We start from the raw sequence: 15,448 nt of genomic DNA on the forward strand, positions 1-15,448 counted from the left end.
TGTTGGGCACTGCAATAAGCCTTCATAGCTTGAGAGCCATCAAAATAAATACCATGAACCAGCCCTGTATTGTTGCCTGCCAGGTGCTTGACATCCACATTTTTAAAAAGACCCAAACAGGAAGCAGAAATTTGAGGTTTATCAAGCCCCTGGTGAGCTGGAACATATGACTGGAAAGCTGTGTTTTGCTTGGTGGGTGTGAAGACACAAAATTGTCCCACCAATTTATGCTTCGTTTCTTGTTGTGAAATAGTTGGGTTTTTGTTGTTGTTGTTGTTGTTGTTAAGAGACTGTACTTCATAGGAGGCTCAAAATTTAGCCCTGGAATGTGACACCTAAGGAAGAAATGAGACCCAAAGACTAAAGCAGGCATAGGCAAACTCCGGCCCTCCAGATGTTTGGGACTACAATTCCCATAATCCCTACCTAACAGGACCAGTGGTCAGGGATGATGGGAATTGTAGTCCCAAACATCTGGAGGGCCGGAGTTTGCCTATGCCTGGACTAAAAAGTGTGTGTGTGTGTGTGTTAAAGAAATTATTGAAAAGAGAAACTTAAACTGAGCTGAGGGTTAGTGGATAAATTTGATTCAGTTTGCATTTAAAGGTAAACCTACCAAATCCTCAGTTTCCAAGCAACAACATTCACATACCCTCCAACATTTATCCGAGGAAAACAGGGGCATCCCATTCCATAATGATAATTTTACTATGAATACCACACACATCTTGCTGGGTTGCCCCAGCCACTCTGGGTGGCTTCCATATGTGAAAACATAATTAAACACTTTAAAAACTTCCCTATACAGGATTGCCTTGATGGCTCGGGGTCAGATAACTCCATAGCCTCTAATGTTTGTCCACTGAAAATAGGGACATCCTAAGGAAAAGTGGGACATTCTGGGTCTAATCAGAAACCAGGATGGCTTCTCTAAATCAGGGACATCCCTGGAAAATAGGAGCACTTGGAGGGTCTGGATTCCTAGTGGAATATGTTTGCAGAATATCTGAAAAACTATGTTAAACAGGCTAAAACAGGGATCCCCAAACTTCGGCCCTCCAGATTTTTTGGACTACAATTCCCATCTTCCCTGACCATTGGTCCTGCTAGCTAGGGATCATGGGAGTTGTAGGCCAAAACATCTGGAGGGCCGCAGTTTGGGGATGCCTGGGCTAAAACGTTTGCAGGGTTCGTGTAAATTCAGCAGTTTAAAGCATTGAAGATATAGAGGGAAAGGAGAATTATAAATATATGGGGAAAATAGAATATGCAGGCTTAAGGATAAATAAAAGGAACCATGGAAGGGGGGAAGGGAAGTCAATGATTGAGTGTAAAGTTATATTCAATGAAATCTGAAATATTGTAATGAAAAGTTTATATATATATATATATATATATATATATATATATATATATATATATAAACTTTTCATTACAATATTTCAGATTTCATTGAATATAACTTTACACTCAATCATTGACTTTACACTCAATCATCTAAAATTAGGAGAACTATTATATATATATATATATATATATATATATATATATATATATATATATATATATATATAAAATAGTTCTCCTAATTTTAGATGTAGTTTTTCAGCCAAGTAATGTGTACAGGAATGCATATACTAGAAAAAGTATGCACAAAAATACATATATTGCTAAAAAAAAGATACAAAAATGCATTAGGGAAAAATTCTTTGCAAAAATGTTTATAATAGGAGAAATTCACACGGAAATGCTGCTAAATATTCATTGATACATTTAACCCCACCCCCCAACACAAATTGATGTAGAAATGTGAAGAAATGAACAGAAAAAAACCAAGAAACTGAAATGGATGGATTCACCTATTCCTGTTTGTAACAAAACCAAACTTTACAAGCTGGACAAATCCACGTAGTGAATCAGGTAGTTATGGACTTCAGCAACTTCACAGTTCATAACCAGATGATAAGCGAGCTCTCTTTGAAAAACATTGCTTTGTTCTTCCTGGCACTAGACAGCAGAACCATAAACATTACAGACCACCACTTCTGCACCCAGATTAGGGAAATCATCTTTCTCATGTTGCTGGCCCCTATGGAGGATCCAAAGGGTTACACTATGCAGGATCCAAAGGGTTACACATCGTGTTCTGTGCATGCACCAAGACATTTCCTGTTCTATCTGCAAGCTCTTGTGCTTCCTAACTCCATTAACTTCTGAACAAGGGGACCCCCTTGCAAAATGGGAATTTCACGTGCCTCAGAGAGTTGCAGTTAAAAAACAAAATTGGCAAGCTCTTTCCCTCTGCAAGTAGAAGCACTTTCTGCTGTTTGGATCCCAGCCTCTGTAACTACCTTGGAAACCCTTTTGTGCTTTCTACTGAATTACCATCCCAGACTTCCCATGTGCATCTGACAGAAGATGAGCTATGGGCTCTCTGCTGGTGCTTAATAAGTCAAAGAGGATTATAATTGCAAGGAAAGGCTGAACTGCACCAGCCACAAGCAAGATTTGCAGTCTCACGGGATATGTTAGACATCTCAAGAGCCCGCCTTTCCTTTCCCATTAAGAATGTCAGCTTAGGAAGTGGTGAATTTGCTTGTAGCTTTCAGGGAAGTCAACATCAGGGCGCAGCAGTTTTTAGCACCAAGCTGTTGACAACAATCATATTTTCGGTGTTCCACAGCAGCATCTTTTCGATGCAGCGGCCAGAACTTGGACACAAGAACATTCCTATGTGTGATCAGCATGCACCTCACAGATGACTGTAAATGCTTTCAAATTCAAAACACCAACAATTTCTGCTTGAGGAGAGGGCATCTTATCCAAGTAATATACAAAATGCAACTTTGGTTTGAATGAGTTTGTCTTTGTTGATATCGTACCCCACCCCTCGCCCCACACAATTATTTTAAATTCAGTGCATGAATTTCTCATGCAGTTTAAACACAGCTACACACATATGATAATTCAGCTAAATTCTGTAAATTTATGAATTATTTTGATATATCAGCTGCAAGGAACTGGCAGCATCTGTCTATGTACATACTTGCTTCTCCTGTGTTCAAAATATGTATCTATCAGTAGAACAGTTCAATGACAACACATCTCAAAGCAGCATAAAAACAAATTTAGACCTGGGAAAATAAAAAAGGGAGTTGTCTGGGGTTGACAAAACAGGTATCAGATGAGTCTCTGGGGAGAACTTTCTACATTCAGGGGTGCTTACTATCTCCTCTAAAGGAAACTAAACTTAAAAAGCTCTCCAGGGACTTTCTATTGCTCAAGTGGAAAATCAATATAGAATATTACAATATAAAGCTTGGAATACAATTAGCTTACAAGGCACAGTTTGGAAGGGCTTGAGTGATAAATAGAGGCATGCACAGACCTCATTCTCCCAAGCAACCCATCAAATTGCTGCACATGTGCTGAAAAGTAAAAACTGGCAGCAATATGGCCAACATGTTGTTAATGGCTAATGGGTTGTATTCAACTTGATGCTAAGTATGACGTTGTTTCAGCACCAGAATTTCTCTGTGCTAAATAGAATATTATCCCCCTCTTCTCCCTCTGTGTGCCCCCCAATCATTTCTGGGTTCCAACCATCCAGCAGAGATTTGGGGACAGTCTAGGGAACACATGCGGGGTGCGGGTTGTGGGTGGAATCTCATTGCACTGGAGCAAATCCTTATGCTAATGCAAATATTTCATTGAATATTGCCCCATGGAAAGACTTCACCTTGCAAAGTAACAGGTGTTCTACCTCAGGGACATAAGCAGTCAAAAGTCTTGCAGCCAGTTGTTTTTACAGTGGTACCTCTGGATATGAACTTAATTCGTTCTGGGGGGTCCGTTATTACCCAAAAACATTCGTATCCTGAGGTGCACTGTTCTGTGCAGGCATGGGCGGCGGTAGTTCGCTTCTGTGCAGTCGCGAGCTGCGGAAACCTTACCTTTACTTCCGGGTTTGCCACATGCGTAGCCTGAAGCATTCACAAAGGAGGTGGTTCATATCCAGAGGTATCACTGTACACTAGCTGGAGCTTCAAAACAATCTTCAAGGGCAGCCACACACGTAACACATTGCAGTAGTCAAGTTGAGAGGTTACCAGTGCATGAATAACTGTGATCAGGTGCTCTCTATCCAGAAAGGGCTGCAGGTGATGTATCAGCCACAGCTGGGAGAAGGCTCTTCAAGCATCTGATGCCATTTAGCCCTCCAGGGACAAAGCGGGATCCAAAAGCACCGCATTCAGACCTGGTTAAGCTCCACCTTTCTAGACAGCACTTATGAACAGTATACTTGCATCTTATCTGAACTGAGTTTCAGCTTATTGACCCTCATAGTGTCATCAATACCAGGCACAGGTTCAGCACAACCATTACATCACTCAATTAACGTGCAGATTAGGCTTATTGACCAACATGGTTGCCACTCTGGTATAGCACTCGGTCCCTCTTATTCAGCCTCCCTTCCTAATTAATCTATTTGCATGTGCTTCATTAGCATACCCTCCAACATTGCTCCAATGAAAATACAGATGTCCCATTCCATAATGATAGTTTCACTATTTATAACCCACACATCTTACTGGGTTGACCCAGCCACTCTGGGCAGCTTCCAACATGTATAAAAACATAATAAAACATTAAACATTTTTTTAAAAAACCTTTCCTATACAGGATTGCCTTCAGATGGCTCAGGGGGCGGATAATTCCATGCCCCTCCAACATTTATCCAATGAAAATAGGGATGTTCTAAGGAAAAGTGGGACATTCTGGGATCAAATCAGAAACTGGGATGGCTTCTGTAAATCTGGGACTGTCCCTGGAAAATAGGGACAGCTGGAGGGTCTGCATTAGCACATACTGGGAAATAAATGCATTTATAGCTGAGTCTTGGGCAGCTCGTTTCATTGGCCATTTATGAAAGATAGGAGTCTAAATGCTATTTACTGCCTATGGAAATATAATCCCAAGGTCCAGTTTGCTCTGAAAGATCTGGGTTGTTGGCAGTGATTTACAGCTGAGTTTGGAGGGATGGAATGAAAGTCAAACAGCAACATATTTTAACTTGCCCAGGGTAGTGTGTCAATGTGAGCGTCTGTGAAATGCAATTGCACTGTGAGTGTTCTTATGAACCATTCTTTGACATCTATTGGGAGTTAGAGGCAGTCCCATTTTAAACTACTATAAAACAGAGAAAATAAGGGGGTGGGGCGATTTGAGAAATGCCCACACTGTGAGCAATGCTTTCCTTAACATTCGGATAACACAAATGGAACCATGGTTGAGTGGAGCAAGATACAACTTTCTTCAAAAATAAAGACTTTGAATTGAAAGAAGAGGTTGGACAAATTTCAGCATAAACACTGAGTACTTCTGAAGAAAGGAATGAGTGACTGGAAGCGGGATTTGGAATGAACTTTTTGACCCCAATGACAGCATCACTGCTGCAGTAAGCCAGACTGCTTACTGTTGTAAGGAACCTGTCAGCTTTCTTGACTGGGGATTTTGTGCTCCTGTTTCTCCCACCGATCCTCATGTGTCACCCCTTTATTGTATATTACTCGATGCATAAGGAGCACCATACCTCACCGAAGTATTTCTCAGATTTTATCACAAATCTCCTCCCAGCACTCTATTAGCTTGGTTCGCCAACAGTTGTTTCAAAACAGGTAGGCACGCAATCACACTCCTGTGGTTTAAGCAAGTTTGAATAATTGTTTCTCTAAATCTGTTACTGTCACTGCAAGAATCGATTTTTTTTTTTAAAAAAAAATATGACTGCAGATTTCAGGTAATAAAAGTGAAGGTCTAGGCTCTGCAATACCACCACCTTGCAAAAACATGTTATTCTTTCCCTTGCTCGGGGTTTTGGCTTTATAGTTCATGTGGGGGGCTGGGGAATTTTTCTTTCTTTCTTTCTCTTTCTTTTCTGCTGGAGAATTTCTTACAGCCAGACAATGCTACGTACTTCCATTTCCTTTCTCTAAGCTTTGTTATGGTTCATCTCCCAACTGGATCAATGAAGGAACCCAGAAAGAGAAAGTAGGCAGCCAGAACAGTATATTGTAGCTGCTTGTTGTTGTTGTTTAGTCGTTTAGTCGTGTCCGACTCTTCATGACCCCATGGACCATAGCATGCCAGGTCCATAGCAGCCATTGTAGCTGCTATGTGGCCATTATCAAAATCAGTAGCCCTGAGTCACTTATTTCTCTATTGTCCAGTAAAATTTGGAAATGATATGAGTGATATGATGTTATGCTACAGGTTTCCCTATCCCTTGCACTAGATTCTGTTTATGAGCAACAGGAAAACAGTCTGAGGACATCCTATCACGTGTTTTGTATTACTAAAGGAAGAGCCACAGGGCTGTTTTTTTTCAATGATAGCCCTGTATTGGCTCATAAGATATAGACCTGGCTTTACAGACATAGAATAATATACCCGGAGATGTATTCAGGATTATTCTTGCAGTGAATAGGTAGACTTGCTTCTCTGGTTTTAAAATGATCTATATAAAAAGCGGTACAAATCCAATTTTTTGCTACTGTTTTAACAACTTTCATTTAAATGAAGTGCACAAATATTTGGAAATAAATTCACCCATGATAAGCAATCCTGGAAAGAACTTTTGAAATCAATTCCTGCAGTGGTGATAACAAATCCAGGATAATATATAGATATAGATATATAGATATAGAATGCTCCAAGGCTTAGGATGAACTAGCTCATCAACAAAGTTGATTAAGTAGTGCAAAAATCTGTGAACTACAGCTGAAATCAAATTCCATGATTGCTAAGTGAATGAACTTCATACAGAGATAAAACTTTGAATGATTTCTAGCTCGTCTTCATATCAATTCCCTCTTTCCACCCCACAACAGGAAGCCCAGACTCTTAGCTCTCTCTCTTTTTCTTTAAAAAGTAAGTCAATCAGAGATCTATGAAGAAAGTTAGAAAACAAAACACAGACACAATATTCTAAGGCTTATTGGGCAGATACAAAAGTGCTGCTGTTGCTATGAATGCTTAGTCACTTATTCATGGCTTATAAACAATCATAAAGAAGGAAAGTGAGTGAGGTATTTCCTGCATCTTCCTTGCTGAAGTAATTTACTCTCTCAACAGGAGCAGCTTGCAGCAAAGCAAATGACACCTTGCGGGGCTGGCACAAATTAAACAGTTTAAGTCTTTTCTAGTAAGGAAATATAATTACCGGTACTGGGAAAGCTTCACCTGTTGATATTCTGTGTTCCAAATACGTTTAAAACCTTTTTAAAAGCCAAATATTTCAGAAATATTTTCTTAAAGCTAAGAGGATTCTGGGAAGCAAAGCTGGGATTGCAGTGAGAGACTGTGAAAGTGATGCTACACTTTTCAGCCACATCATGACACTGTGGCGATCAAGGTACTTGAAGAGGTTTATTCATCACCTTACTATATAGTGTGTTCCAAGCATATGGAGTGTGAAAGGCGCAGCAAATTATAACATAAAAGAGTATGAATGTAGACACATCAATTCTCATACGGAATTTATCAAGAATGTTGTCTGAGCCAAGTAGATTTAGAGGGGAGAAAAAAAGTATTTGAAAAGAAAGAAATGAACGAGTTGGCAACAGGATACATGATAAAGGGAAAGTGAAAGGAATATTGATGGTCTCTACAAAACAGCATAACATTACACATATTACAACTGAGGTTATACAAGAAAGAACAGTCAAGTGGGAAACACCATTTATATATATATATATATATATATTTTGCAGACAGATAAAATTTAAACTCTCCGAACCAGGACTTCCACAAATCAGTGCTTTCAAGATTTTCAACTTCACATAAAAGCAAACCCAGAGAATGATAAATTAAATCGTAAAAGTTTAATGGGTACATGAGATGTTGCCATGATTCTTTCCATTCCCAGTGAATCTGATTTCAGCTCTCCCATCTATTTTTCATCAAAATGTTTAAATGGTTTGAGGATGACAAGCAGAATTATTTTGAGATACCTGCACTCAGTTGTCAGGTGGAAATGTTAATCAAATAGAGGTACCCATATGTCCTCCAGAATATTAAAGGCTAAAAATAATCCCGGGTCAGCACCGTAGGGTCTGTGAAGCCATATCTTCAGATCATTAGAGCTTTTAGCTGGTGTCCCCATGTGGTAACTTTCTGGCAGGTTCCTGCTCCAGAAAGAAAGGGGTAGAGGAGAGGAAGGCAGCTTATTCATTGTGAAAGGGTTTTTTAAAGAATGTCCTACATAGCCTTTGCTTGGTATAGATTTCTCCTTTGGGAATAACAGCAGGGTAAACTCAATGATTGTTTCCTTCTTTGGATCTAGAATCATATGGTACGGTGTGTCTCAAAGCACTCTTTCTGGTCAGATACACAGTGAGCAAAGGTATTATAATTGGATACCCCAAGCAATACTTTGCTGGATTTTGCAGAGGCCAAGGCTCCATTAGGCCCAGAAACAGAACTTCCTTCTCAACTCCTAAACATTGTCAGCCTTCCTGAAGCTATATGACGAGAGAATGTTTGGAAACCTGCCTTGTCAATTTTTCCAAAGAAACAGAAGAGTTTGCTCTTTAAAGATATTCCTGTCAATCTGAGATATTTCACCTGCACTGCATGATTTGTCTATATCTGTCTGTCTGTCTGTCTATCTATCTATCGATCTGTCCATCTATCTGTCTATATTTACGTACACAGATATAAAGGGACAAAAGAATCTACCATAGCCAATAGAAGCAGAACAAATAAGAAAGCTCTCCTGGACCATTGTTGTTTCAATGACACTTAGAGCTTGGGTGGGTAAGTGTGGGAGAAATGTAGCCCTTTAAGCCTCACATTGAGGAAATACAAGAGGGGGGGGGAATCAGCAGAACCCAGACAAGGTTAATAAAGAGTTCATCAGATTCAGTACTAAATTGCCTGCTCTTAAGGCCATCTCCATCTCAAGACTGGCCAAGAATACCCTTTTCCATTATTTCTATGAAAACAGTAGAAAGAAGGGGGGGAAATAGAAAAAAGAAAAAAAGAATTAGGAGACGCATGTAATCAATCTTCTCCTTTAGAAAATCCAGTAGTTCTTCAGGGCTGCCAGATACTGTGCCTTTCAGGGCAACAGACAGGCAATGCCTATTAAATGTGTTTTTCTTCTCCAAAGAAATGGGGTCAGGGAAAGATTCTTCTAACCTTACTATGCTATAGATTTAATGAAAGGCAACTGCTATTTTAAGGTTTCATGAGGGGATTATATATATATATCTATATAACAAAGACAAGTTGCGGACACCCATCCCCATTACCACAGAGCTTCCACTGACTCTTTTATCTATATCACCAAGCCAGCCCTTACAAACTTTCACTGATTGTTAGACCTATAAATGAGGCTTAGTCGCTGAGAAGGATAGGTCCTGACACTCTCCGTGTTTATGAGTTAAAATAAGAGTGATATGCTGCGATGCCTGTCTTTTAGTTAGGGTGTTTTCATTACCCCAAATTCTTTTGACTAGCATACAGTTTTCTCAATAGTTGATAGCGATGAGCAGTATTCATTAGCTTTCATGTTTTAGCAGCGGAATGACAAATTACACTGGAATTGGTTCTTACCTTGAAAGGTAAAGGGACCCCTGACCATTAGGTCCAGTCGCGGGTGACTCTGGGGTTGCAGCGCTCATCTCGCTTTACTGGCCGAGGGAGCCGGCGTACAGCTTCCGGGTCATATGGCCAGCATGACTAAGCCACTTCTGGCGAACCAGAGCAGCACACAGAAACGCCATTTACCTTCCCGCCGGAGTGGTACCTATTTATCTACTTGCACTTTGACGTGCTTTCAAACTGCTAGGTTGGCAGGAGCTGGGACCGAGCAACGGGAGCTCACCCCATCGCAGGGATTCGAACCGCCAACCTTCTGATCAGCAAGCCCTAGGCTCTGTGGTTTGGACCACAGTGCCAGTGTCAGGGACTGGCTAGACACTGAGGAAGTAAGGTAAAGGGACCCCTGACCATTAGGTCCAGTCATGACCGACTCTGGGGTTGCGGCGGGCTAAATACTGATGGGCGAGCACTAGGAAAAGGGAGGGTTATAAACTGACTTGGAAGAATGATCTGGGGGAGTCTTTAACAGCCAGGAGGTGAAAGTCAGAGAGGCTGAGGGATTGGAGAGTGAAGAACGGGTGCTAGAGCAAGGAGACATAGGTCAGGCAAACTGCTTCTATAGGCAGAATATGCAGAAGTGAAAAATTATTGGCTAATAGTAAATGATGTAAAAGATCCCTGATTCCCACACCGCAAAGACTGAAATAAAGAAATCCGCACACTGATTTTTGAGCATGGGTACAAAATATAATAATACATGGATGGTGCTGTGGGTTGTGAATGTAACTTGGATGCTTAAAGAAGTAGGTTAAACACAAAACAGGGGGCTGCAAAAGGACTGCGTTTCTGGCTCCGTGTTTATTGCATGATGCCTGTCAATTTAAATGTTCATGTGCCATTCAAAACTGTCAGCACCAGTTCATAATGAATCTACTTTTTTGCATCTGGACCCAAAAAGTAAAGTATGAATTAGCCTGCTAATCAGGATATAAATACCTAAAGACAGGAAATGAATGCAGTGGGGAATTAGAATGCAGTTTCTAGTTGGAGAAAAAACATTTTAAACAGTTTTAGGCAGGGCTTTGTTTTCCAGACGGAACTTGCTGGAACTTAGATCCAGCACCTTTCAGGTGGATGCCATTGCCAGAAATGTTGGACACCATCAGGCCTCCATAAAAGTATATAGAAAGATAGGCATCAGATATTCTTGTTTTTGTAACACATGTTCCTTCTTTCCAATGCCACCTTTTAAAATTAGTATGTGAGGTGAGAACTGATTAGTGGGGCATGCAGAAGTTTGATTTGCAACATGTTTACTCATGATTTCCTTCTAGACAAGAGAAATGGAGTTGGGAACATCAGGCTAGTGGTCCAGTTTGCTGTTTTTCTGCACAGGAGTTGAAAGCTTCCAGTTTTTAGACTTAACAAAATGTACAAATATAGCAATCAAATATAAATGTGGCTATGTTCGGTCTCATGTGGACAGCATCTCCCAGCATTTTACACAAGCAACACACACTTACACAAGTAACAACACACACACACACACACACACACACACACTTAACACAATTCCTACTTCCACTGCTTGTCAGGTGCAGGAATCCTAGTCCTGAATTGTTCAGAAATGGTTATTCAAAAGCTTAATGACAGGCTTTCCACCTCATTTGATTAATGAACTGTAATTAGTACAAAAGGCAGTAGTTGGGAAAGCAGATCTGGGTCTCCTGACACTGAACCTTCTCCAGCTGTACCAGCCATTAGTCAAGTTTGAAGCTGAAACTCATGTTTTCAGAAGGCTTCCATTAGCATCCATGTAAGCACTGTGTGCTTATGTTATGCATCTATATGTGCAAATCTTGACATCCAAACGCTTAGATCAGATAACCCTTGCAAAGGCAGGAACCATGTAGGGGAATTAGAAATTCTGAACCTGCCTAAAAAATATATTTGGCTGAATTGTAAAATCACTGTCCCTTAAAACGTTTGTTTGTTGCATTTATAGCCTCACCTTTTTCTCCAAGGAGCCCCAGGGGATGTACATGGTTCTTTTCTCCCTCCCTTCATTTAATTCTCACAATAATCCTGTGAGATTAGGCTGAGAGGCAGTGACTGGTTGGTCCAAGGTCACTCAGTGAAATTCATGGTCAAGTGGGGATTTGAACTCCCCAGGTCTCCCAGGTCCTAGTCTGGCACTGTAACCACTATGATACCCTGACTTTAATTTTGTCAGCAAAGGATTACTTACATCATTATCACCAGCATATATTTAGCACTTGTGCAGCACATGCATGTATTCTCACTATGTATTCTCGCTACATAGCGAGAAGTAATTCTCACTATGTTCAATGGCTTACATTTCAAGAAAAGCATCTTTTCTTATGCGTACTGACTCTGCAAAACGTGCTACCTTTTTATTCCATTAGTTCAGCTGATTCTAAAGAAATTTCAGAGCAGTGGTATTTCTTTAAAAAAATGGATTTGTTTTTAAGGAAGAAAAGCCTGTAGAAATCATATCCTCAGAATACAAGAAACAAAACCAAAGTTTCCTTGAAAACAATACCTTTTGGTTTTATTTCAGTAAATGTCTATAATGAAATCAAATAACCCAAGCAGGTTGAGGGCTGTTCTAATGATGATCACCTGCACTCCCACTGAGTTAATAAATCAGGATGAATTAATTACTTCCAAAATTATCTCAAGCATGACAGACAGTTGATGTCTTTCAAATTAGGTATTAATTATTACAATGAAACTCATGGAAAAAATAAAAAATAAACACCCGTAAGTGGCTTTGTGATCTGTGAAGTACTTACAGTCAGTGAGCTACCATATCTCCCCATTACAATGGTCAGAGCCAGCTCAGACTTTTCCAATAGCTTAGGATGGTTGACACCTACAGGAATCTGTAAAGTTGCTTAGCAGCAAACAGACTGCCTCCCCCTCCACACCTCTCCCCAAAACAATAAGGAGTTTGGGCAGGAAGCTTTGAAAGACAGCTGATGATTATAGATGATTATATGATTTATAGAAAGTTGGGACTTTCCTTTACTCTACAGTGAGGGTGGAGAACTGCATCTAGCTGGTATGTCAAATTCTTAACTCCCCCATCACCCCATGTGCCAAGTTTGACAGGTGGGGGGCTGCCCTCCTTTCAATCACAGTACATGGTAACCTGCCAGTCAATCACAAGGACAGTTGTCCCATTTTTGCCTGCATGGTTTGAAACCAAACTTCCAGCCTCTCTGCTTCTCACCTTCTAACAGGTTAGCATTGGCACTGCCATTCAAGGCTGAGCTTGTTCTGGCCTGCCTCTATTCCCATGTACATCTTTTCTCTCTCTTCTTTTTTAGTCACATGCATTGAGAGATTGGGTAATGTACTATTTAAATTACTTTCTGCCCCACTGGTAATTTCACTGAAGGGAGGTGCTTCTCCTGCCTCTGGACTTCCCCATGAGCTTTCTTATTCAGAGGTCCTGGCTGTGAGAATTGACACTCCTAACAGCCAGATGCAGAGTCTCTCATTTTGGAACTATTGCTTCAAGAAGGCATCCTCAGAAGTGAAATGTGCTCATTGCTTGAAGCCAGTGTCATGGTCCTTATTTTCCCTTAAGGTGAAGCTTTGCATTGTGGATGGCAAATTGTGACTGTTATTTTTCTGGACATTTACAGAATGTGCAGTTTCATTTCAGCTTCAAATCTGATTAATCCACTACCCAGTTGTTTGAAAATGGACTAGACAGATGCTCTGAAGAGGCAATATGGGTTCAGTTCTGAAAATACTTCAATCTTCAGTTCAGCGATCTCATTTCAGCCACTTGCAATTGTAGAGCAGGTGCCTTCCTGCATTTATTTTGGAACAATATGAAGAGCAATATATCGAGAGGCAAAAGAAAGAAAGAACTGTACCTGTTCAAGTCACGATGTATAATTGGTTGGGTGAGATTGTGAAGGTACTCCATACCTTTGGCAACATCTACTGCAATGATTAATTTTGACTGCAAGTCAAGATTCCTGCAAGGCAAGGGTGAAAAATAATAATTGTAGCATTAGTCAAATTGGAGGGAGGTGAGAAGAATTTTTCAAACTTCCTGATTATTTACATGATCCTGATTGTTGAAATCAAGTTCTCTCAAAGTAGTTTAAATTAAGAACTTATCTCAAGATGTAATTTGGAAATTGCTGAATTAAAACTTGATTAGTCATTAATTGTCCTGCTATTTCCCACTTCCTCTTCTTCTGAAGAGGTCTTTCACTTAGAGAAAGAGGGAGTGGAGCTGACCTTGGCTACACCCTTATATACAGTATGTACTTGGGTACCTCCCTATGCCCTCATTGCTAGGATTATGTCTCTGTTCCTTTATTTAAGGTATGTACTGTGGTTCATAAACAATAAAAATGAATCACAGAGCAGTTCACAATACAACATTGAAAAACAATTTTTAAAAACCAACAAGGAAACAACTACAATTAAGACCCAACATATAAACCAACCTATCATAAACGCAGTACAGTAGCAAAAAGAAACTAAGCACACAACCATATGACTGAAGAAAACCAACCGGACACTTCGGCTAAAGATCTTATCGAGACACAAAAGCCAGGGAAAACAGGCCTTGGAGGAACACATGCCTTACTAATCTTTGTGGGAGCATAAATTGGCAGATTTGCTGCTAATAAAACTGAGAGGGGCAACACTGTGAAGCATGTCCATGCCCTATGTAGGGCAAGATTTAATGAGCTCTGCCAACAGAAGCCTGTGTGAGGACTTCCACTAGTACAATGGGGCTTTCCTCCCATCTCTTCCTCCACATACACCCCAAACCGGCATGGGGGGAGAGGGTGTCAGAAGAACTCCCAGATCAGCACACAGGGGAAGGAGAGAGCAGAAATGCTTGTGCTCTTCTTAGTGCTATGTTGAATTCCCCCGAGTTGCCAAATCCTCTTCCTGTGCACTAGCCTCCTGTATGTTCACCCTTATAATCCAAACCACAAGTATAAAGGAAGAGAGAGAAAACAAAGGGCATGATCAATAGACTCGTGCATGCCATATTCTACATGAAAAAGGTTGGTGTTTTTGTTTCTCAAGGCACCCCTTGAACCTGGCATTTGACAGCTGAGTTGTAAAGGCAACTCCCTGTTTACATGGAGGGTTGCATTCTGGGTCACTGTGCATGTCAGTGGTCATGCTAAAGCCCATTCCGCCCCCCCCACCCCCTTCCAGGGCCAAACACATCGTACGTGCCAGCAGTTGCACGTCAGTTGGACGCGCACAAAATGGTCACTGCCTGTATATTTTTAGGGCCCACTGCATTTCTGTGATTGTAAGTAAGGTGGCGCTGTGGGTTAAACCACTGAGCCTAGGGCTTGCCAATCAGAAGGTCGGCGGTTCGAATCCCCGCGATGGGGTGAGCTCCCGTTGCTTGGTCCCAGCTCCTGCCAACCTAGAAGTTCGAAAGCACATCAAAGTGCAAGTAGATAAATAGGTACTGCTCCGGCGGGAAGGTAAACAGTGTTTCCATGTGCTGGTCTGGTTTGCCAGAAGCGGCTTTGTCATGCTGGCCACATGACCTGGAAGCTGTACGCCGGCTCCCTTGGCCCATAGAGCGAGATGAGCGCCGCAACCCCAGAGTCGGTCACGACTGGCTCTAATGGTCAGGGGTCCCTTTAAGTTTAAAATTGTTTTAAACATTGTGTTCTAATTCACTCTGGGGCCTTAGGGACAAGGGCAGATTAATCATCATCTAGTTTATTGTAGCACTACCACTGTGGAATCCCAAATAATAATAGTCCTGTTGCTCTTTCTGGCAAGGATCAAAACCCCAGATGTTACTCAACCA

The 15,448-nt window shown here is 40.9% G+C and overlaps 1 protein-coding gene across 2 annotated transcripts in view; it reads right to left on the reverse strand.

Moving 5' to 3' along the window:
- The window catches only part of LOC118088795 (serine/threonine-protein kinase TNNI3K), a 175,262-nt gene that overhangs the window by 80,960 nt on the left and 78,854 nt on the right, over positions 1 to 15,448 (reverse strand). For both annotated transcript variants that reach the window (XM_088673904.1, XM_035122872.3), the window contains one exon: positions 13,518 to 13,622. In XM_088673904.1, the coding sequence (XP_088530030.1) occupies positions 13,518 to 13,622 (105 nt within the window). The remainder of the gene's footprint in view (positions 1 to 13,517; positions 13,623 to 15,448) is intronic.

This window comes from Zootoca vivipara, chromosome 7, assembly GCF_965207765.1.
Source record: "Zootoca vivipara chromosome 7, rZooViv2.hap1.1, whole genome shotgun sequence".
Taxonomy (NCBI): domain Eukaryota; kingdom Metazoa; phylum Chordata; class Lepidosauria; order Squamata; family Lacertidae; genus Zootoca; species Zootoca vivipara.